Source organism: Scyliorhinus canicula, chromosome 7, assembly GCF_902713615.1.
Source record: "Scyliorhinus canicula chromosome 7, sScyCan1.1, whole genome shotgun sequence".
Classification (NCBI taxonomy): Eukaryota; Metazoa; Chordata; class Chondrichthyes; order Carcharhiniformes; family Scyliorhinidae; genus Scyliorhinus; species Scyliorhinus canicula.
The window spans coordinates 37,971,825-37,997,014 of NC_052152.1; the positions used below are offsets into that span (position 1 = coordinate 37,971,825).

The window sequence follows — 25,190 nt, forward strand, 5'->3', positions numbered from 1 at the left end:
TCCCCTCTGTGGCAGCACCTTTCTAAGTCTGGCCACCTTCCCTCCCCATATGAACGAAGTAATCATTCCTTCAACCTCTCTGAAGAATGCGTTTGGCAGGAAAATCGTCAGGCATTGGAAAATAAACATATGGGCATGGTTTGCTGGACTCCCCGAACACCTGACACACCTGTCTTCGTCCCCAAAGAACCTACTCATCCTAGACCCGGACATGTGGGCCCGGTGCAGCACCTTAAACTGGATGAGGCCAAGCCTCGCACATGAAGAGGAGGAGTTCACCCTCTCCAGGGCGTCCGCCCATGTCCCCTCCTCAATCTGCTCCCCCAGCTCCACTTCCCACTTAGCCTTCAGCTCCTCTATCGACGCCTCCTCCACCTCCTGCATCACCTGGTAGATGTCAGACACCTTCCGAGCCCCGACCCACACCCCCGAAAGTACCCTATCCCTGACCCCCCGCGGGGGCAGCGAAGGGAATCCCTCCACCTGCCGCCTAGCAAACGCCTTGACCTGAAGATACCTGAACATATTCCCTGGGGGGAGCTCAAACTTCTCCTCCAATTTAACAAGGCTCGCAAACCTCCCGTCAATGAACATGTCACCCAACTTCCTAATGCCCGCCCTGTGCCACCCCAGGAACCCGCCATCCATGTTCCCTGGGACAAACCGGTGGTTCCCCCGCAGCGGGGCCTCCACCGAGCCCCCCACTTCCCCCCCTGTGTCGCCTCCACTGCCCCCATATTTTGAGGGTAGCCACCACCACCGGGCTCGTAGTGTACCTCGTTGAAGGGAGCGGCAGCGGCGCCGTTACCAGTGCCTTCAGGCTCGTGCCTTCACAGGACGCCACCTCCATCCGTTTCCATGCTGCCCCCTCCCCATCCATTACCCACTTGCATACCATCGAGACGTTAGCCGCCCAATAGTACCCAGAGAGGTTGGGCAGCGCCAGCACGCCTCTATCCCTGCCCCGCTCCAAAAAGACCCTCCTTACCCTCGGAGTCCCGTGTGCCCAAACAGATCCCAGAATGCTGCCGTTCACGCTCCTAAAAAAGGCCCTCGGAATGCAAATGGGGAGGCACTGAAACAAAAACAAGAACCTCGGGAGCACCATCATTCTAACGGACTGTACTCTACCCGCCAACGACAACGGCAGCATGTCCCACCGTTTAAATTCCTCCTCCATCTGCTCCACCAACCTAGTAAAATTGAGCTTATGCGGAGTCCCCCAGCTCCTAGCCACCTGAACCCTCAGGTACCTAAAACTCCTCACTGCCCTCTTTAGCGGGAGCCTACCAATCCCCTCCTCCTGATCTCCCGGGTGTACAACAAACAGCTCACTCTTGCCCAGGTTCAATTTATAGCCCGAGAAACTCCCAAACTCAGCAAGAATCTCCATCACCTCAGGCATTCCACCCACCGGGGCTGCTATATACAACAGCAAGTCGTCTGCATACAGCGACACTCGGTGCTCCTCCCCACCTCGCACCAAACCCCTCCACCTCCTCGACTCCCTGAGAGCCATGGCAAGAGGCTCAATTGCCAACGCAAAAAGCAAGGGGGACAGGGGGCACCCCTGCCTCGTCCCACGGTGGAGACTGGAGTACTTGGACCTCCTCCCATTTGTCGCTACACTCGCCATCGGGGCCTCGTACAGCAACCTCACACATTTGATAAACCCCACCCCAAACCCGAACCTCTCCAACACCTCCCACAAGTACCCCCACTCAACCCTGTCAAAGGCCTTCCCCGCATCCAATGCCACCACAATCTCCGCCTCTCCTTCTGCTGCCGGCATCATTATCACATTTAGCAACCTTCGCACGTTAGTGTTCAGCTGCCGCCCCTTCACAAAACCCGTCTGATCTTCATGTACCACACCCGGCACCCAGTCCTCTATTCTAGTGGCCAAGATCTTTGCCAGCAACTTGGCGTCTATATTCAGCAGTGAAATTGGCCTGTCTGATCCGCACTGCAAGGGGTCCTTATCACGCTTCAGGATCAGGGAAATCAGCGCCCGAGACATCGTCGGGGGCAAAACACCCCCCTCCCATGCCTCGTTGAAGGTCCTAACCAACAGGGGGCCCAGCATGTCCGCGTATTTGTTATAAAATTCAACCGGGAACCCACCAGTCCCTGCGGCTTCCCCGACTGCATGTGGCTAATCCCACTGACCAGCTCCTCGAACTCGATCGGCGCCCGCAGTCCTTCCACCTGCTCCTCCTGCACCCTTGGAAATTGGAGCCTGTCCAAAAAACTCTCCATTCCCCCTCCCACCGCCGGCGGCTCCGACCGGTATAGTTCCCTGTAAAAGTCCCTAAAGACCTCATTGACCTCTGCCCCCTGTCGCACCACATTCCCACCCCTATCCTTCACTCCACCGATCTCCCTAGCCGCGTCCTGCTTACGAAGCTGATGCGCCAGCATCCTGCTCGCCTTCTCTACATACTCATAGACCGCTCCCTGCGCCTTCCTCCACTGTGTCTCTGCCTTTCTGGTGGTCAATAAATCAAACTTGGCCTGCAGGCTACGCAGCTCCCCCAGCAATCCCTCCTCCGGGGCCTCCGCGTACCTCCTATCCACACTCAACAGCTCCCCCACCAGTCTCTCCCTCTCCCTCCTCTCCCCCCTCTCCCTATGGGCTCGGATGGAGATCAGCTCCCCCCTAATCACTGCCTTCAGAGCCTTCCACACCCGGACCTCTCCCGTATCATTGACCTCGAGGTACCTCTCAATACATCCCCGAACCCTCCTACACACCTCCTCATCAGCCAACAACCCCACGTCCAGACGCCAAAGCGGGCGCTGGTCCCGCACCTCCCCCATCTCCAGATCCACCCAACGCGGAGCATGGTCCGAAATCGCAATAGCCGAATACTCGGCCTCCTCCACCCTCGGGACCAGTCCCCAACTCAAAACAAAGAAATCAATGTGGGAATAAGCCCTGTGCACATGGGAGAAAAAAGAGTACTCCCGAGCCCTCGGCCTCCCGAACCTCCAGGGATCCACTCCTCCCATCTGGTCCATAAACCCCCTCAACACCTTGGCCGCCGCCGGCCTCCTGCCTGTCCTTGAACTAGAACGATCCAGTAGGGGATCCAGCACCGTATTGAAGTCTGTCTTCCCCCCCCCCCCCCCCACATGATCAAGCCCCCCACCTCCAGGCCAGGAATGCGGCCCAACATACGCCTCATGAAACCAGCATCATCCCAATTTGGGGCGTACACATTTACCAACGCCACCCTCTTCCCCCTGCAGCTTACCGCTCACCATCACATATCTGCCGCCACTATCAGCCACAACCTCAGACGCCTCAAACGCCACCCTCTTCCCCACCAGGATCGCCACCCCCCGGTTCTTCGAGTCGAGCCCTGAATGGAAAACCTGCCCCACCCACCCCTTCCTCAGACGGACCTGGTCCGCCACCTTCAGGTGGGTCTCCTGGAGCATGGCCACGTCCGCCTTCAGCCCCTTCAGATGTGAAAACACCCGGGCCCGCTTAACCGGCCCATTCAACCCCCTCACGTAATCAGCCGGATCAGGGGGCACCCCGCCCCCCTCCCCCGTCGACTAGCCATAGACCATCGACTGCTCGCCCCTGGCCAGCACCCATTCGGCCCGTTTCCTATCCATCTCCTCAAACCGATCATGCCACTTTTTATGAAGCGCCTCGTGTATCTCCACCTTCCCCACGAGGGCCGAAACCTCCTCCTCGCGCTCAGAGGCCTGCTGCTGCAACTCAAGTATCGCTGCACCCTGGGTTGTCTGGGTCTCCAGCAGCTTACTAGTCGTCACCTTCAGGAATTCCAACAACTCCCCTTTCAGCTCTGTAAAATAACGCAGAAGGGCCGCCTGCTGCTCCTCCGCCCACTGCCTCCACTCCTCAGGGGCTCCACCGGCCGCTATTTTGTCCACCTTCCCCTGCTTTTCCAGGGGAGCTGCTGCCATTTTTCTCCTCGCCCCACTCCGAGTCCGCACCATACATTCCGGGGGGGTTTTGCTCCAGACCCCTTGATCCACCGGGAATCGTCAAATCAGCGCCGTTTGAGGCCCTTAAAAGAGCCCACAAGTCCTATTAAAGCGGGAGCTGCCGAACGTGCGGCTTTGCTCCGCATAGCCGCAACCGGAAGTCGGGTTTCTATTATTCTATGAACGACCCTCTGAGAATAAATTCCTGTTCAACTTCTGTTTAAATGGGAGACGCCTTGGTTTAAAACAGTTCAAGTCTCTCCCACGAGGGAAAACCTCTTCAGCTTATTGTCTCATCTGAAGGATAGCATCTCCAGCAATGCCAGGCTGTACAAGTGCTGGAGTTAAATGTTCAATCCTGTGATCTGATTCAGAAGTAAAAGTGCTACCACTAACTGGAGGTTGACATGTCACCAAAGAAGAGTAGAGATTTCTGTTGACATCCTGACCAATGTTTATCTTTCAACCTAGATCACTTAAGGTCTTATTTCTAAATATGAGGCCAACTATTTTCGACCAAAATGTAATAGATCCAGGTTATGTAAATTATGCAAAGCTTGGAACAGTGACAGTTCTAAAAACTAGAAATTCAGTTGTCCTGTGAGCAATGCTCACAAACTTGGTATACACGTAGCATTAATATATATTTAATGCTTTCTTACTTCATTGTCTCTGTCAAACACAAGCTTATTTTGCACACGTTCTGCCAGCTTCTGGATTATGTCTCCAAAATATTTAGCCCTCTCCTGATCCCTCTCCCTGACTTTGTAATTCTCATGGGGAGTTTTAGAAATGAATCCACATACTCTTAGTGGGCAACAGAATGCAATGGTGTACAAATTATACTGTTTTGTTGTATAAGTTACCGACTCTGGTATTTTAATAATTTGCGGACGAAGTCTTGGAAATAGTGATATTTTTCGAGCACCTCTCATATTGTATGGTTTTGTATAATTCTATGTTTAGACTTTTGTAATACAGGATATCCGACAGTTTGTTATGATGTGAATATTCACATTTGAGCACTGATAAGAAAGTTTAGCGCACAGAGAATTAAATGTCTGCAGAAACTGAGTAACATGTTAATTTTGATTTTATTTTCATTTTTCAGGTCGAGTAGTTGATTTATCAGGGATGGGATTGCAGCATTTGGATACAGTTTCTCTGTGTGAGACAAATATGATTACTTTGATTCTGGACAAGAACCAGCTGACTAAATTGGAAAGTGTGGAGAATTGCAGTGATTTAGTACAAGTACGTGGTACCATTTCTTAAAACTTCAGATTTTAAAGGACATCACCATGGGCTTGGAAGGATTTTCTCATGGTGCTCAATTCTTAGACTATCCTCTCTGCTTCAGAGCCATTGTTATGGATGAATGGAAAGTAACATTTTATTTGGACTGCATTGTGAAACACTGTTTTATTTTTGTATTTTGCTCATTTGTTCAGCAGACCTAATTGGGGATGTAGCTGTACAATTTTCACATTTCCTTGTAAAGTTAGGTGCAAGTTGCTTTGATATGATCAAGGAGCTATAGCAGAAAAACAGTTTTGCAAAGTCTGTTTGAAAGACATTCACTTTCCTTCAAAAATGTAATCCAGAGTTTTTTCTTGGACCTGTTCCGGGTCAATATCTTGCTTTAGTTGTATTCAGTTAAAATTGGAGTTAAGATATGATGATAATAGCTTGCACAACAGGTATGATCAGAAATATATCTTGGTAGAGCATGTATGTATCCTAAGTTGACTGTAATACCTGTCACTTTCTGGTGTTTTATTCATCCCACTGTACATTTCCCATGTACTCATGTGCTGGGTTGCATTATGGAGTGGAATTTAATGGAGTAACATTTACAGAAGTAGCACTAAGCAAAATGGTCACTTGGTAGTATAGAACTTGAATATTACTAAATCAAGAGACAAGTTGAGAAGTTTATCAACTTGCATCCATTAGGACAAATACAAAATGCCAAATTTCCAACGATCAGAACAATTTTTACAACAGAGAAAAGGGATGCTATTTGATTGGTAAGCCAACTCTGATTGGCTGAGGCCTTGTAATAGCGAAAGCAGCAGAGAAGTATCGGATTAGTAGGCCTCTGGGCAATTGAAAAAAGGCACAAGATTTGAACATATTCCTATTTGTTTGCATATGAAGGGTTCTTGTGCAATCATCTGCGAACATCTCCACTTCTAGTTGAGCCTAGGACACTACTCGGAGGAGCTTCTGCATTGACTTCAATTTTGCCAGGGCTCCTTGATGCCTCACACAGTCAAATGCTGCTAAAATGTCAAGGCAGACTCACCCCTCACCTCTTAGTGAAGCTCTTTGAATTAAGGCTGTAAATGGGAGAGGAGAAGAGTGACCTTGGCAGATCCAAAACAGCATCAGTGAGCAGGTTATTGCTGAGCGAATGTCGTTTGATGGCACTAGTGACGATTCCTTCCATTACTTTCCTAATCATTGAGAGTAGGCTGATGGGGGGTAATTGGCTGTGTTAGATTTGTCCTGCTTTTTGTGAACAGCTTATATCTGGGCAATTTGCCATATTGTTGAGTAGATGCCAGTGTTCTAGCTGTACATGGTCAGGAGTGTGGCTAGTTCTGAACCACAATCCCTCAGTACTATTGCCAGGATGTTGTCAGAGCGCATAGTATTTGGGGTTCAGCCAATTTTTGATACCATGTGGAGTGAATTGAATTGTCTAAGACTGGCAGCTTGTGATGCTGGAGATCTTGGGAGGAGTACGAAATAGATCCTTAACTTAATTGTTTTGCCTAAAGATGTTGCAAATGCATCAGCCTCTTTCGCACTGATTGGTGGGGGAGCTGAGCACGTTGGGAATATTTGTGTGTTTCCCCTCTTGTTAATTGTCCACCACTATTCATGATGGGATGTTTTAAGACTGCAGATCTTTGATCGCATTGTGGTGTTGTAGGATTGCTAGGCTCAGGGTTTTTCAAACTGCTGATCACGAAGGGCAGGTGGGTTGCGGGAGGGTCATGGAGCAATCGATCGCAGCATTCCCGATCGTGGGAGAAGCACCCAACTGCCGCGACCAGCTTTTAAATTGAGAATGCTGGCTGTGACCGGCTTTTAAATGGAACGATGGAGTCTTCGGCCAGAAGCGGTGGCAGAGGGCAGGTCACGTACCTGGGATGTACGCTGACGTCACGTGCTGTATATTTGTGCTTTTGGCGTGACATCATGCAGAAGAGATTCCTTAATTTTCTTGCTGCGAGAAAGCAAGGCAACAGGACTGTAAAGAACTGAAGATGGATTGTTTTAAACAAAGAGACAACAGAAATTGAGAATAAAGAAGTACAAATATGATTTCTTGAAGTATGGCTTTGTTAATTGTGCCAAATCAGGACGCAAAGCCCATATGTGTTATACGCAGGGAAGTACGGGCAAGTGAGAGTTTATTTTAAAAAAATATTTTATTTGTATTTTCCAATGTTAACAATTTAACAATTAGACATATAGAACACATATATTTGCAGAATAAGACGTTTCTTGTGTACAATTTCCATGTACCCCTTTCTTTGGCCCGCCTCCTTTCCTTGCTCCCCTTGTTGATAGTCGGGCTCCATCTGAAAAATGAAATGAAAATCGATTATTGTCACAAGTAGGCTTCAATGAAGTTACTGTGAAAAGCCCCTAGTCACCACATTCTGGTGCCTGTTCGGGAGGCTGGTACGGGAAGGCTTGGCACCTTCTTCCGTCATGGGTGTTGTATTGTTGTATTCTTTAATTTTATGATTGTTGCTGTTAACCATATGGCTTCGTTGGAAGGGGCTCTTTGCACCCCCCCCCCCCCCCTCGCTTTTTCCCATGTCCCTTCCTGATCCTTCCCTGGGTTCCTTCCTTGCCGCCCCCTCCTCCCTTGTTCCTATCTGTTCAGTGCAATCTTGTCCGTGCTCGTTGGTTCCCCCCCCCCCCCCACCCCCCCCCCCCCCCATTTCACTATTAGCTTTGAACAGATCTTGGAACAGGCAGATGAATAGCCCCCACGCTTTGTGGAAACCCTTGTCCAACCCTCAGTTGGTGTATTTGATCTTCTCCAGGTGGTGAAATTCTGACAGGTCTGCCAGCCAGTCTGCAGCTGAGGGTGGTGCTGCTGATCATCAGCTGAGCAGGATTCTTTGGTGTGCGCTAAGGAAGCAAGGGCATTGGCCCTCTTCCCCATATGCAATTTGGCTGGTCCAACACCCCGAAGATTGTCACTCTCGGGCAGACCTCCACCCTCACCCCCATAACCTTGGGCATCACTTCGAAGAAGGCTGTCCAGAACCTGAGAAGTCTGTGGTAGGCTCAGAACATGTGGGCGTGGTTGGCCGGGCCTCCCTGGCACCGTTCTCATTTATCCTCCAACTCCGGGAAGAACTAGTTCATTCGGAATCTGGTTAGGTGGCAAATGAGAGTTTAAACCCCTCAAACCTTTAAAGGCATTTGAAGACTATGCACGGCGAGTTTGAGGACAAACTTTTTTTCAAAGAATGCAACTTAAATCATTAGCGGAGGTCCTTAACAGAAATATGACGTTGAATGACAAAGCAAGTGAGATAATTAGGACCAAGCAGGCTCACCTGTCGCATTAAAGGTAAGTGAAAATGGTGTGTCCCAAATGTTGGCCGATTGGTAAAAATGGATTCCAGGAAAAAATGTTTGAAAAACACTGGCTTAGTTCTGCCTACTGCATGCTGCTTTCGCTGTTTGGCGTGCAAGTATTTTTGTGTTGTAGCTTCACCAGAAGATACCACAAGGTGGTGCCACATCACAGGAACCAGACTTTCTGCTCCTTGTTTTAGTTTTTAGACTTCAGCTTTTCTTAATTTGTCAAGTTTTTATTTGTAATCAAATTGTTTTATCTTTTTTCTCTTTTTTTGTGTGGAGTGGGTGGTGTTTTTGAAGCAGGACTGCGATTTTTAGATGGTGGAGATGAATGGAACTGCTTGGGCAACTGTTTCTTAATTTGTCACGTTTTTAGTTTTAATGAAATTGGTTTATCTTATTTCTTTTTGTGAGGGGTGGTGTTTTTGAAGTAGGACTGATTTTTAAATGGCGGAGATGAATGGAGCTTCTTGGGCAAGTGTAAGGCTGGGTGGTGTGACACCATCATAAGATTTGGGTAGGTGCCAGGGGAAAACAGGGTTTCACCAGAACTGGAATGGGGTGATGGCGAATGTGTGGCTTTGCTGGGGCAGAGTGGTGGTGAGTGCAAGGCTGGCTGGGGAGGGGGTGAGTGCTTAGCTTTGCTGGGGCTGAGGGGTAGTGAGTGCAGAGCTTGCTGGGATTGGGGGAAGCACAGCTGCCAAGGATGAGAATGAATCTACATCTACGACCAGCAGGCTCTGCTGAAACTTGCATGATCTGCCTATGGGTGGGGGTTGATTTAAATTCCAACTGTAATTCTATTGTGCTGGAGAGGACTACAGCGTGAAGAATAAATAGTAGTAGCAGTCATTACTTAATAACTGGAGGCCTTGCTGGATATAGTGCAGTTGGAGGCAGGACACAGGGGAGTGAAATAAATATATATACATCAGTTTTAAAAATAAAAAAAATACTGTTAGACTCATAGGCTTATATGACATGTAAATATACTGATAATATATAAATTTATTCCTTCAAAGGAAAGGGGATGTAGTGACATTGTGCTATGTTGTAATCCACCGACTGACCACTAGGAGTCTCACTAGTATACAAATGAATGTTAGTCAGCTGACACCTTAGACTGCCTGGAGGAAGCTGGAGAGATGTTGCTTGTGCTTGGTCTTACTGTTATTCATCTGTTTTGTATATAGTTTACCCACAGTTAATGTGAATAAATTGTTTATAGCTTGTAATATAAATCAGATCATCTGACAAAAACATTTACAACGCGGTCTCTATTTCAATTCAGGCCGAATGTCGTCTTAGTTGAGTTGACATTATAGTAGGATTGAATGTCTTTTCAAAACAGGATTCTCAGGAACCTGCAAAGCCTCTTGTAGATGAATTGAATGGATTTTTTAGCAGGTTTGGAAATGATGAATTCTATTGATGTGATTCTGCAGCAGTCTTCTCTTTTTTTTGAAATAGTAAGATCTCCAGTTACTATCAACAAATGGGAGGTAGAGAAGCGATTTAAGCTTGTGAATCCACGGAAAGCATGTGGCAAAGTTCCGATCAGCAGAAAATTCTTAAGGAATGTGTTCTTCAGTTGGCAGTTCCTTTTGCTCTGTTCTTTCAGAAAGCGCTTGACATGCATAGAGTTCTTTGCTGTTAGAAATCAGCCATCTTCGTTTCAGCTGCTAAGAAGTTGCAGCCTTCTTATCTGAATAATTACCGGCCAGTTGCTCTTAATCAATAATTGTGAAGTGTTTTGAGCACACTGTGTCACAGCAGCTTTTAGATCCTCTTGTTCCACATATTGAACAATTATAATTTGCCTATCAGCCTCAAGTCAGTGGATGATGTTGTTCTGACCTTGGTCCATCTGATTCATCAACACGCAGATAGATTAGGCAACTATGCTTGTGCTATCTTTGCTGCTTTCTCTTCAACATTTAATAGCATGCAAGATGATTGAAAAACCTTGATTTCAATCCTACTGTGAGACTTCAATCAGTGATTTCCTTTCCAACAGGAACCAACGAATGTTAACAAATACTGGATCTCCTCAGCTGCGATGTCTGTCACATTTCATCCTCAATACAAATGATTGTTGATCAGATTGAACAACAAAACGATCCTGAAGTGTGCTGATCATGCTGTACTTGTGACTCTCATCAAGGATAATAAAGTAAAGTCCAGGTGCAATAGCAATTCTCTTAAACTAAACGAAAACAAGACAATATAACTAGTTATAAACTTCAGGGAAAAGTCAATTTTATGATCTTATTCCTGTGAAGATTTATGATATATGGACACTGAAATAGTTATCAGTTCTAGGTGTCAGTGTAGAGTAGAAGTTGAATTGGAGGAACTGTGTATAATAGATCAGTTGGCCAAGGGACATGCATAATTATATGAATGCAGAAAATTAAAATCTTTTGGAGCAGATTCTACAACCATGAAACTCTTCCATGTCGCTGCAGTTGAGAATGTTAGTCTTTTTGGATGTCTCGCCTGGCAGACAGGTCTGCTAGGAAAGCAGACCCTTCAAGTGTGCTGAGATTGTTGAACCAAGCAGGGAAGGCATTTGATATGCAGATCCTTCGAAATGAAGTCTGCTGTCAAGAATTTTATAACTTGTTTCAGTATGTTGTGTTCTGGGAAAAGACTGCAATCCCTCGGATGCAGGACAAATCGGTTCCTGAATTTGTTTTGTGCTCTTCCCTTTTAAGAACTTGTAGCAGGAGTTTGATGTATGGAAGAGGATTTGTGGTTAGGGGTGGATTTACTGGTTGATTATTTTAATACATATTCAAATTAAACCTCTGTTAATGAGTATTCTTATTTTTCTGCTTATTCATTAACGTGTAATTTTTTAACAAATGAGTGATGTTACCAGAAATGAAAATTGAACTGAATTGACACCAGGCTGTTCGTGGCATGCCCTCCTGCCCACCCTGTAATTCTCCATCCCCAACTGGCTGAATTCCTGACCGCGTGTTTCTAATGTGGTCCTGCTGTTCTGGAAACACGTGGCTGCGGACTCAGTCTGTGGTCGCCACAGTCGGGGGCGGGCTGATTGGAGGGCAGGGGGACTGGGAGCTATGTGTACGGGCTGTCTGGGTCGGGCGAGCGGCCAATGCGGGGCACTATTTTGGCGGTCCAGGTCACGGGCTGAGTCTACAATGTGGCTAGTGGAGGCCGCTGCCGTGCGTGTGCAGGGGACCGTATCGGCAGCTTGAGTTGCGAGCTCCACAACAGCTGCCTGCAAACCCTCTGCAAAGCTGTGAATCTGTGGCCTTATGACGCCTTTTCCTGGCGTAAAAGACCAAAAATTCCACGGCGGCGTGGGGACACTAGTCCCAGGGAACCTTCTTCCATTGGCCCTTACTTTACAATGCTTTAACAATCCTTTTGTAGTCTCAAAGACTGCCTGTCTTTCAAACCAGGATTTAAAAAAATACTACTGTCACAGTCACATATTAACCCACTTTTAACCCTTACTGCACCAAATACATATAATACAGTAGACTTAATATTCTTGCATTCATCATAGTTGCAAGTTCTCACAATGTGTCTCTGTGAAATGGAAATAAGTACAAACAAAGGTCTCTCCAGCAGTTGTTGTGTAATTAACTCATTAGCGTGTTACCTTTATGCTGTTTAATATCCCATAGTGCATTTCTTTGTCAAATTAAACCAGTCACACGATACGAAATACGAGCATATGAACAAGAAGCAGGAGTAGACCATTCAGTTCCTCAAGCCTGATCCACCATTAAATAAGATCATGGCTTAGCTGAAAGTAACCTCAAATCTTCAACCTGCCAATCCTCGATGACCTGTTGCCCCCTTGTTTGCCAAGAATCTATCCACATCTGTCTTAAAAATAATTAGACTCTCCCTTCCTGAAAAGGTGGTGGAAGAAGACCCTTTGAGTAAAAACATTTTGCTCATCGTTTTAAATGAGCAACCCCTTGTATTTTATTTAAATTTTTTAATTTAAATAAATTTAGAGTACCCAATTTCTTTTCCAATTAAGAGGCAATTTAGCGTGGCCAATCCACCTACCCTGCACATCTTTGGGTTGTGGGGGTGAAACCCACGCAGACACGGGGAGAATGTACAAACTCCACATGGACAGTGACCCGTGCCAGGATTCGAACCCAGGTCCTCGGCACTGAAGGCAGCAGTGATAACCACTATGCCATGCGCCACCCCTTTATTTTTTTTTATAAATGTTTTTTATTGAGTTTTCATATTTTATATATGACAAATTACAAATTATTAGAGAGAAAAAAAAAGAAAACACAAAAATTTAACATGAATATTTACAGGTAAGCATCTTCATAACAACAATTGTGGCCGCCCCCTTTAGCCAGCATACATATTTTACATTCCCCAATATGGCCGAGGCACATGTTTATAGGCATTTATTTATAGTTTGGTTTTGGGCCTTGGCTTGCCAGCAAAACCCCATAACGAGCCCGTAATCCCCCTCCCCCCGGCTACCCTCCCCCGATTCCCGCCCATTTTCCCCTGATTCTTGGCCACCCGACTATTCTTCCTCTTGTACGTTGGCCGCAAACAGGTCCCAGAACAGTTGCATGAATGGCTCCCACGTCCGACCCTCGGATGGCGAATTTGATTTTCTCCATTTGGAGAGATTCCAAGAGGTCGGACAGCCAGTCTGCAGCTCTGGGCGGTGCTGCTGACCGCCAGCCAAACAGGATTCTACGGCGGGCGATCAGGGAGGCAAAGGCAAGGGCGTCCGCCCTCCTCCCCAGGAATAGATCTGGCTGGTCTGAAACCCCGAAGACCGCCACTATCGGGCATGGCTCCACCCTCACCCCCACCACTTTGGACATAGCCTCGAAGAAGGCTGTCCAGTATTCCACAAGTCTGGGGCAAGACCAGAACATGTGGGCGTGGTTGGCCGGGCCTCTTTGGCACCGCTCACATCTGTCCTTCACCTCCGGGAAGAACCTACTCATACGGTTTCTCGTTAAGTGGGCTCTATGTACCACTTTTAGTTGCGTCAGGCTGAGCCTTGCGCACGTGGAGGTGGAGTTGACCCTATGCAGTGCTTCGCTCCAGAGTCCTCACCCTATCTCCATCCCCAGGTCGTCCTCCCATTTCCTTCTTGTTGCGTCCAGTACGGTGTCGTCCCTATCTACCAGTCGGCCATACATGTCACTACAGTTCCCTTTCTCTAGGATACTTGCATCCAGTAGGTCTTCCAGTAGTGTCTGTCGTGGCGGTTGTGGGTATGTCCTTGTCTCCTTTCGTAGGAAGTTTTTGAGCTGCAGGTACCGTAGCTCGTTCCCCCCAGCTAGCTGAAATTTCTCTGTCAGTTCGTCCAGTGTTGCGATCCTGTTGTCCGTGTATAGGTCCCTGACTGTCAGTGTCCCCCCGTCCTGTCTCCACCTTTTGAAGGTGGCGTCAGTCAGTGCTGGTTTGAACCTATGGTTGTTGCAGATGGGAGCCTTGTCCGACATTTTGTACAGGCCAAATTGCTGCCGCAGTTGGTTCCAGGATTGGAGGGTGGCTGTCACCACTGGGCTGCTGGAGTGTTTTTTGGGTGGGGATGGGAGTGCTGCCGTGGCGAGGGCCCGGACGGAGGTTCCCATGCAGGAGGCCTCCTCCGCATGCACCCACTCGGCTTCTGGCTCCTGGATCCATCCCCCTTACTCGCTCGGCTGTTGCCGCCAAGTGGTAGAATTGTAGATTCGGGAGGGCTAGCCCCCCCCTGGATTTTGTTTTTTGTAGGACCTTCTTTGTTATCCTAGCATTTTTACCCCTCCCCCCCCCCCCCCCCCCCCCCCCCCCCCCCCCCCCCCCCCCCCCATACGAACGCCATGATAAGTTTGTCCAGCGCTTTGAAAAAGGCCTTGGGGATGTAGATCGGAATGGATCTAAACATGAAGAGGAACCTGGGCAGTACGTTCATTTTGATCGTAGGACTCTCCCCGCGAGGGAGAGCGGGAGTGTGTTCCATCTTTGCAGGTCCTTTCTTTCTTCCTCCGTCAGGCTGGTGAGGTTCCATTTGTGGATCCCTTTCCAGTCATAGGCTATTTGGATCCCCAGGTAGCGGAATTTATGTCGGGCTTGTTTGAACGGCAGCCCCTTTAGTGCTGCCCCCCCCCCCCCCCCCTCTCTCTCTCTCTCTCCCTTGCGGGTGTACTGGGAAGATCTCATTTTTGCTCATGTTGAGTTTGTAGCCCGAGAAGGCTCCAAACTCTTTCAGGAGCGCGATGATTCCGTCCATGCTGCTTTGTGGGTCCGAGATATAGAGGAGCAGATCATCCGCATAGAGTGAGACTCTGTGCTCTCTACCTCCCCTTCGGATCCCCCTCCAATTTTTTGCTGCCCTGAGCGCGATTGCTAGCGGTTCGATTGCTAGTGCGAACAGCAGCGGGGACAGTGGGCATCCTTGTCTGGTGCCCCTGTGCAGCTGGAAGTATTGGGAGTTGGTATTGTTGGTCCGTACACTCGCCATGGGAGCGTTGTATAGGAGCTTTACCCAAGCGGTGAACCCTGTTCCCAGCCCGAACCGCTCCAGTACCTCTATGAGGTATTTCCATTCGACTCTGTCGAAGGCCTTTTCTGCGTCCAGGGAGACGATCACCTCTTGTGTTCTCTCCCCGGAGGGGGTCATTATCACGTTCAGCAGGCGCCTGATGTTCGCGGTAAGCTGTCTACCTTTGACGAAGCCCGTCTGGTCCTCTGTGACCACCTCAGGTACACAGTCTTCTAGGATTTTGGCCAGTATTTTGGCGTCTGCGTTCAGCAGAGATATGGGTCTGTATGACCCACATTCCATTGGGTCTTTGTCTTTCTTAGGTATCAGCGAGATTGAGGCCTGTGCTAACGTGGGTGGCAGTGTGCCCCTAGCTAGCGAGTCTGTGAACATCTCCCGCAGGTGCGGGGCCAGCGCTGTCGCAAATTTTTTGTAGAAGTCCGCCGGGAATCCGTCCGGTCCCGGCGCCTTCCCCGTCTGCATGGAGCTAATGCTCTCCATGATCTCTCCCAGTGCTAGTGGTGCTTCCAGATCCCGTTTTCTGCCCTCTCCCACGACTGGTATGTCCAGTCCATCAAGAAACCGGTTCATCCCAGCCTTCCCCGCTGGGGGCTCTGAGGTGTACAGCTCTTGGTAGAAGGCTTTGAAGGTTTCGTTAATCCTCTCTGGTTCTGTTTCCCACGTGCCTCTGGTACCTCTGATTTGCGCAATTTCTCTGCTGGCTGCCTGCTTTCTCAGCTGGTGTGCCAACAGGCGGCTGGCTTTGTCTCCGTGTTCGTACAGGGCCCCGCGTGCCTGGCGGAGTTGGTGTACTGCTTTCCTGGTGGAGAGCAGGTCAAAGTTCCTTTGTAATTCTTTTCTCTCCGCCAGGAGCTCTACGGTCGGGGCCTCGGAGTATTTACGGTCTACCTCCAGTATGGAGTCGACCAGCTTCTGCCTAGCCACCCTTTCCTCCCTATCTCTTTGCGCTTTGTAGGCAATGATTTCCCCTCTTAGTACGGCCTTAAGCGCTTCCCAGAACGTGGAGGATGAGACCTCCCCGTTTTGGTTGTTCTCCGTGTATTCCGCTATGGCCCGCGCTATCCTTTCGCTGAAGGCCTTGTCAGCTAGTAAGGCACCGTCCAACCTCCATGTGGGGTGCTGGGCCCTTCCCGTCTCCAGCCGCACGTCCATGTAGTGTGGGGCGTGGTCTGATATCACAATTGCGGAGTATTCCACCTTGTCTATCCCTGGAAGCACCATTTTCCCCACCACAAAGAAGTCAATTCTGGTGTACATGTTGTGTACTGGGGAGAAGAAAGAGAATTCTTTCTCCCCCGGGTGGGCGAATCTCCAGGGGTCTACTGCTCCCATCTGCTCCATATAGTGACTGAGTTCCCTTGCCATGTTTGAGGTTTTCCCCGTTCTGGGGTTTGATCTGTCCATCTTTGGATCCTGTACACAGTTGAAGTCCCCCCCCATGATTAGTCGGTGCGTCGCTATGTCCGGGATTTCTGCCATGGTCTTTTGGATGAAGCTCGTGTCGTCCCAGTTGGGCGCGTACACGTTGACTAGAACTACCGGCGCCCCATCCAGGGCCCCGCTGACCATGACATACCGCCCCCCTGGGTCTGTAACTGTCTTTGTCGCCCTAAACATTGTCCTCTTGCCAATCAGGATCGCCACCCCCTGGCCCTTGTCCCATAACAGGAATGATAGGTTTGTCCCACCCAGCCCTTTCTTACCCGCAGTTGGTCCTGCTCCCTCAGGTGCGTCTCTTGGAGGAAGACTATGTCGGCCCTCGTGTTTCTGAGGTGGGTGAGGACTCTAGATCTCTTCACTGGGCTGTTAAGTCCCCTTACGTTCCAGGTGACTATCCTGGTGGGGGGCTTCTGCCCCCTCGCTCCTGTGGGATTAACCATATTTGTCCGGTGGACGCGCCCCTGCCCTCTGGGGTTTCCCTTTGTTAGGGGGCCGTCCAGGATGGCCACTATCACTGCTCTCCCCATGCGGTCGGGTCTCTGCGCTCCGGGGTTTCCCCTTGTCCCGGGGGCACCCGCCATGGCCGTCCACTGTGTGTCCGCCACGCGGGTAGTCCCCTGCGCTCTGGGGGCCCCCTTCGCCCACAGACCGTACTGGGTGGGTGCTTGCAGCGGTTCCCCGTTTCGAGCCCTTGTTTGTGGCACTTTGTGGCCCTGTTCCTTTTCTGACCTCTTTTGTCCCTTTGTCCCTGCATTTCCCCTCCCTGGTCTCTCGCACCCCGGGTGCCCCCCCCCCCCCCCCCCCCCCCCCCCCCCGCTCTCTCCCTTTTCCCCCCTCCCCTGTATACCCCTCCTTTGCCCCTCTATCCCCTATTCCTGTCCCCATTTGCTCTCCCGTCTTTGATGGGCGATTTCCCCCCCTCCCCTGCCTTCGCTCTGTTGAACTCAGCCCGTCTCTTAGTTATGTCCGATCCAAGATCCTCGTAGACTCGGATGGCGTGCCCGTTCCATTTGCAGGCTCTATTTTCCTTGGCCCAGCGCAGGATTGTCTCCCTATCCCGGTACCGGTGCAGTTTGGCTATGACTGCTCTCGGTTGTTCCCCTGCCTTGGGCTTCGGGCACAGTGACCGATGAGCTCAGTCCATTTCCGGTGGGGTGGGAAAAGTGTCCCCCCCCTCCCACTAAGGAGCCCAGCATCGCAGCCACGAATGTTGTGGGGTTTCTGCCCTCGATCCCCTCTGGCAGGCCCATTATCCTAACATTTTGCCTTCGCGAGCTGTTCTCCTGATCGTCTTCCCTGCCCTTCAGGCTCCCCTGTGTTGCACCCAGTCTCGCCACTTCCCTCTCCAGGGCCGTGACCCGGTCGCTCAAGTCGGTCGCTGCTTTCTCCAGCTCTTTAATGGTTGCCTCATGGGCTTCCAGTTTCTCCCCTTGGGCATCCACTTTCTCCTCCAATCTGGTCAGAGCCTGCTGCACCCCTGACATGGCCCTGGCCACTGCTGTCTGTACTGCGGCCTCTCCGTCCGCTTTCAACTCTGCCTTGATTGCCTGCAGCTGCTCCCTCACCACCTCGGCAAAGGCTGCCTTCCAATTCACGCCCCCCTCTAACCCCAGGGGAGAGGGTACCTGTCTGTCCAGCTCTTTTTGCTGCGGCGATACATCCTTCCCGCCGCTTCGTGTGCTGATTCGTTCGCCCGAGCTGGTTTGCCCTTTGCCCCGTCTACTTCTGGTGCCCCCTTTCTCTTTGTCCCCGCTGCCGCACTTTGCACCCCGCGACCTCCTGGTCGCTGCCTCCGGCTTGGCCCCCCCTTCGGTCCCGCACCGCTCCTGGCCTGCGTTTGGGGGGGGGAGGGAGGGCCTGCCGCTGCCGCACCGCTCCTGGCCTGCGTTGGGGGGGGAGGGCCTGCCGCTGCCGCACCGCTCCTGGCCTGCGTTGGGGGGGGAGGAGGGAGGGCCTGCCGCTGCCGCACCGCTCCTGGCCTGCGTTGGGGAGGGGGGGGGGGGGAGGGCCTGCCGCCGCCGCACCGCTCCTGGCCTGCGTTGGGGAGGGGGGGGGAGGGAGGGCCTGCCGCTGCCGCACCGCTCCTGGCCTGCGTTGGGGGGGGGGGGGGAGGGAGGGCTTGCCGCTGCCGCACCGCTCCTGGCCTGCGTTGGGGGGGGGGGGGGGGGGGTTGGACCGGGTTGGACCTGCCGGCGTCAAGCCCCGCCGCTGCCGCCGAGCCCCTCTGTCGCCGCCGCCGAGTCCCTCTGTCACCGCCACCAAGCCCTGTCGCCGCCGCCACCAAGCCCCGTCGCCGCCGATGATCCTCCGCCGACCGGCCTGCCCGGGGGGGTCCCTTCCCTGCTCTGCCGCTTGCGGGAGCCCCTCTCCCTGCGACCGCTTCGCTCGCCGACCGGAAGTCCTCCTCCCACCCCTTTATTTTTTAAACAGTGGCCTTGAGTTCTAGATTCTCCAAGATGAAACATCCTCTCCACATCCACACTGACAAGATCCCTCAGGATCTTACATGTTTCAATCAAGTTGCCTCTTACTTTACTAAACTCCAGCAGATTCAAGCCTACCTGTCTAACCTTCCCTCATAAGTCGACCCATCATTTCAGGTATTAGTCTGGTAAACCTTCTCTGACTGCTTCCAATGCATTTACATTCTTCCTTAAATAAGGTGACCAATACTGCACACAGTATTCCAGATGTAGTCTCACTAGTGCCTTAACCTCCATACTTTTGTATTCAATTCTCCTGAAATACTGAAGCCCTCTTGGTTAAAGTCTAAACGGAATAATTAGGTTAATCAATTTATACACTCTGTGTAAACTAAACTAATTCTTAAACATAGTCCCTTACTGTCTGTTCCCTCATCCCCTGCTGCAGACCCAGTCTGGCAGATATGCGGGCTTTTGTCAGTAGTGGTGCTACCAAACCTTCCTTGGTAATGGATATTGAAGATCCCACCTGGGGTACATATTCTGCCATTACCACCCTTACTGCTTCTTCCAAATGATGGTCAACATGGAGTTCTAATTCATCAGCTGAGGGAGAGTGATAAGTGCTGATCAGGATATTTCATTTCCCATGTTTGACCTGATGCCATGCGGTTTCATGGAGCATGGAGTCAAGGACTCCCAGGGCACCTACCTCCCTACTGCATACCACTGTGGCATGTTGCCTATACTGGTTTTGTCCTGCTGATGGGACAGGAAATACTCTGAGATAGTGATGGTAGTGCCTGGGACATTGGCTACAAGGCATGAATTTAAGAGTTTGAATATATCGGGCTGTTGCTTGACTTATCTGTGATACAGCTCTCCCAATTTTGGCACAGGCCCCCAGATGTTAGTAAGGAGGACTTTGCAGGCTAAGGTGTGCCATTGTCATTTCTGGTGCCTAAGTCAGTGCTGGGTGGTCTGTCTGCTTTTATGCCATTTTGACTACAACTGTGGGCTCTTTTAACCCTAAGTGGAGCTTGTAATCCATGTCCTCCATTACAGAGACTATTGCCTCTCCATCATTGTCTCAATGCATCTGCATCATTGACTCAATCCATCTGCTGCTGAAAACCTCATCCTTGCCTTTGTTATCTCCCTATATGGCTTCAAATTATTTCTGGGCCAACCTTCACGCTCCATTCTTCATAAACTTTATCTTACTCATAACTCTGTGACCTGCATCTTAACCTGCACTAAGTCCCACAGACCTATTGTCTTTATTGCTTGATGATTTGCATTGGCTTCTAGTCCTTCAGTATGAAATTCTCAGCCTATATTTAAATTCATTTATGGTTCTTCACTCCCCATCTCCATAACCTACTTAGTCATTCAACTCAGAATTATTCATTCTTCCAACTTTGAACTCTTCTACATGTCCCACACACATCACCCCACTATCAATGACCTTAAGCTGTGGAATTTACTCCTACAAATTCTCTGTCCCTCTTCTTTTGTTGCTGACTTTAATTTTAATGATCTCTGCAAACAATCTTCTTCCATTCCTCCATCCTGGTCATTGTGACTGACATCACATTTACCATGTCTGATTAAATAATCCTCTGCTTTCTACATTGTAATAAGATTTCCTGGTGGTTCCTTCAGATTGGAACAATGTGCATGTCACTTCACTGCTTAAGAAAGATGAGAGGGAAAAGGAAGGAAATTATTGACCAGTTAGCCTAACATGTTGACCAGTTAGCCTAACACGTCAGGTAATTAAAGACAAGGCGATTGCACGCTCTGAATTTTTTTTTGTGATCAGTAAAACCATTCTGAAATCCTACCACTTTAACCAAGCATTTGCCTTATTATTTACAGATTAGACTTGATGGCAATTTACATTTCTGTATTGCATATTGGGGACATTTTTCAACATGTAAATAGTCTGCCTAAATGAAACTATTATTTTCAGTATGCTCAACAGCCCATCCTTTTCAGACTTGTAGGTCAAAATATAATCAAAAAATAACCCAAACAAGCTGAATGGTAGATACAAATTTAAGAACAACTCTTCAATGAATATTGTCCCATTCACACTTAACAGCTTTGCGCGCAGATCAAAATGCATTGTCCCCTTACTATGTCTACTATCTAGAGAAATTGACTGAGTAGAAAATTTGCTTTCCAAATAAATTGTGACTTTTATTTGAGTGCAATATTTTAAAATAAAACTAAATGGTACAATGGAGTAAAAAGCATTTAATGAATTTTATTACAATGTGGTTAATTCAATCTTTTTTGTACCCCTTGCAGTTATCTGTAGCCAACAATCGTCTAGTACGGATGATAGGTGTAGCAAAACTTGTCAATTTGCGAGTTTTAAACTTGCCTAACAACAGTATTGGAAATGTCGAAGGTCTCAAGGACTTGGTTCATCTAGAATGGCTCAATTTAGCTGGAAACAATATCAAGGTACTGTGTTTGCTTAATTAAATCTGAACTCCCAACACCCAATCACATTGGTTTTCTTTTGAAGTATTCATTTTTGCAGTGTCATAGCTTAAGAGGATATATTTTTGAGTGCCAAATAAATAGTTGTATGAAGTTAATTTACATGATCTACAATTTATTTAGTTCTCAATCTTCTTCATTTGGTAAAAGAGAACTTGAGTATTGCTGAAAAAAGAGACATGCTGAAACATTTTGTTTTGCACTCATCAGGGCACTTAAAGGAAAAGCAACAATTCATACCTTATGAGAAGGGAATGCTGATTGGATGGTAAATGAATTCTGATTGGTCGAGGCATTTCCATGGCGGATGCACCAGTTGAGGGTGACAAACAGATAACTGCCAAGAATTGGTTAAAATTTAAACCAGGCAGTTTGACCGTGATTGGTTAAGGGGAATGAATCAGTCAATGGCTGTCACTAATTTTGTTTAGCTGAAACAGGCGGAATATAGATAGATGTTCTTCCGATCTGCAAAGAACAGGGCCCTGTGTATTAATATATCTAGCTTCCAGTGCAAAACAAATGTGCCACTGTGAGTCTGACTGACTATCTTAAATTGGTTCTCAGCATAATTCTTGGCACACTGAAGATTATTTAGAAAATGTTGCCCAATCACATCATTTGACTTGACTTCATAAAATTGAGACCTACTCTGTACATTTATATTAAGAACAATAATAATAATAACCTTTTACTGTCACAAGTAGCATAGTGGTTAGCACCGTTGCTTCTCAGCTCCAGGGTCCCAGGTTCGATTCCCCGCTGGGTCACTGCCTGTGAGTCTGCACGTTCTCTTTGTGTTTCCTCCGGGTGCTCCGGTTTCCTCCCACAGTCCAAAGAAGTGCGGGTTAGGTGGATTGGCCATGCTAAACTGCCCTTAGTGTCCAAAAAAAAGGTTAGGTGGGGGTTACTGGGTTACGGGAATAGGGTAGATACTTGGGTTTGAGTAGGGTGCTCTTTGTAGGGGCCGGTACAGACCCTGAGGGCCGAATAGCCTCCTTCTGCACTGTAAATTCTGTGATTCTATGAAGTTACTGTGAAAAGCCCCTAGTCTCCTAGGGGCCCTAATCATAGAATCATAGCATTTACAGTCCAGAAGGAGGCCATTCGGCCCATCGAGTCTGCACCGGCCCTTGGAAAGAGCACCCTACCTAAGCCCACACACCCACCTTATCACTGTAACCACACCAACCTTTTTATTTTGGTCACAAGGAGCAATAAGCATGGCCAATCCACCTAACATGCACATCTTTGGACTATAGAAGGAAACCGCATTAACCATTGTTTCTGGTTTCTTGCTAAAGCCATTTCTCATAATCTTTATTATTGTCCCAAGAAGGCTTACATTAACACTGCAATGAAGCTACTGTGAAAATCCCCTAGTCGCCGCACTCCGGCACCTGTTCGGGTACACTGAGGGAGAATCTTTAGAATGTCCAATTCACCTAACAAGCACGTCTTTCGGGACTTGTGAGAGGAAGCTGGAAGAATCCACGCACAGCTTCTGTGAATATTCTTTTCAACTTCTTTTGCCTTTTGATGGCACAATTGCTCGCTCACCTGACGAAAAATGAATAACATTTTTGGATCACTTTTGTTCCTGACTTTATCTCTGTAAACAATCTTCTGGTCATTGTGACTGACATCATATTTATCACACCTGACTTAATAATCCTCTGCTTTCTACATTACAATGAGATTTCCTTGTAGTTCCTTCAGATTGAAACAATACGCATGTCATTTCACTACTTAAGAAAGATAAGAGTGGGGAGGCAAGAAATTATTGATCAGTTCGCATAATATGTTGTCAGGAAATTGTCCGTAATTAAAGATAGGGCGGCTGCACGCTGGAATTTTTTTTGTGATCAGAAAAAAACAGAACAATTATTTTTTTTTAATGAAGGGGCAATTTAGCATGGTCAAGCCACCTAGCCTGCACATCTTTGGGTTGTGTGGGTGAGACTCGCGCAAACAAGGGGAGAATGTGCAAACTCCACATGGACAGTGACCCGGGGCCGTGATCGAATCCAGGTCCTTGGTGTCATGAGGCAGCAGTGCCAACTACTATGCCACCAGCAAATATTTGTAAAGGATAGGTCAGACCTGACAATTCTAATTGATTATTTTGAAGAGGTGACTAAAGTAGTGGGGAGAGGAAGTCCATGGATGTTATTTATGTGGATTTCCAGAAGACATTTGATAAATTATCTGTGTTAGATAAAGTTGAAGCTCTGGAATTAAAGATAGAATGTTGAGCTGGTTAGGGAATTGATTGTGGGGCAAGGCGATGGAGAGCAGAATAATGGGCAGATACTCTAATTGTCCTGCAAGAATCTGTGTTAGAGTCTCAACTATGTAAGGTATTCATTAATGACTTGGATGATGGGACAAAAAGACACATATCCAAATTTGTTGATGACACAAAGATAGATAGTTCAGCAATACAAAGCCCTTGTTAGGCCACACTCCTGGAATACCATGAACAGTTCTTGGTACCTATCCCTGAGGAATATTGACCTTGGAAAGATGATATTGGACTTCAAGGGTTAAACAACAAGGCGAGATTACACAAGGTAGAGTTATTTTCCCTGGTTCAGCAGGTTAAGGGGAGATTTGATCAGTTTTCATGACATTAAGGAGGACAAGTGGGTAGATAAGGGGGGGGGATAAAACTACTTTCGCTGTTCGGGGAATCTAGACCAAGGAGGCATAGACTAAAAGTTAGAGTCAGGCCTACAGGATTCACATTAGGAAACAGTTCTTAACAGATAATAATCTTTATTAGTGCCACAAGTAGGCTTACATTAACACTGCAATAAAGTTACTGTGAAAATCCCCTAGTCCCCACACTCCGGCGCCTGTTCGAGTACACTGAGGGAGAATTCAGAATGTCTAGTTCTAACAAGCACGCCTTTCAGGACTTGTGGGAGGAAACCAGAGCGCCCGGAGGAAACCAACGCAGACACTGGGAGAACATGCAGACTCCGCACAGTCAGTGACCCAAGCCGGGAATCAAACCTGGGTCCCGAGCACTGTGAAGCAACAGTCCTAACCATTGTTCTACTGTGTCTCCAATAAGGATAGTTAAGGTTTGGAACTCTGTTCCAGAAACAGTATTTGATGCTCGATCAATTGTTAATTTTAAAGCTGAGATTTATTCCGCAGAGGAACTAAGGGGTATGAAACAATGAAAATTATATGGAGGATAATTGAAGATTAGCTATGTTCTCGTATGATGGAATGGACTTGAAGGGCTAAATGATCTAATCAAGTTGCGTAGTATCCCACCATGTACTTCCTTGAATTTTATTGCATGCCCCCTCTTCAATCTTTTGCTCCAAAACATTGTTAATGTTTCTGCCTCTTTCACCTGCCCTTCAAACTACTGCTTTGTTGCTCTTGCATATAACTAAGCTGTGGAATATGCTGTTATCACTTTTCAGTTCTGGATGAATCCGTGACTGCCAATAAGCTTTTTTTGTCTTAAATTTATTATTTCATGGAAAGTGGGCATCGCTGGCAAGGCCATTTCTAATTGCCCTTGAAGTGAGTGGCTTCCTAGGCCATGGCAGAAGGTATTTAACAAATTACATTACTCTGGGTCTGGAATCGTATGTAGGACAGACCAGTAAGGATGGCAGGTTCCTTCCCTAAAGGACTTTAGTGAACCAGATGTGTTTTCACGACAATTGGTAATAGTTTCAAGA

The 25,190-nt window shown here is 48.3% G+C and overlaps 1 protein-coding gene across 1 annotated transcript in view; it reads left to right on the plus strand.

Annotated features, from left to right (window-relative positions):
- The window catches only part of cep97 (centrosomal protein 97), a 91,068-nt gene that overhangs the window by 5,786 nt on the left and 60,092 nt on the right, over positions 1 to 25,190 (plus strand). The window contains exons 3-4 of the mRNA XM_038802275.1: positions 5,075 to 5,217; positions 21,286 to 21,444. Of these exons, the coding sequence (XP_038658203.1) occupies positions 5,075 to 5,217; positions 21,286 to 21,444 (302 nt within the window). The remainder of the gene's footprint in view (positions 1 to 5,074; positions 5,218 to 21,285; positions 21,445 to 25,190) is intronic.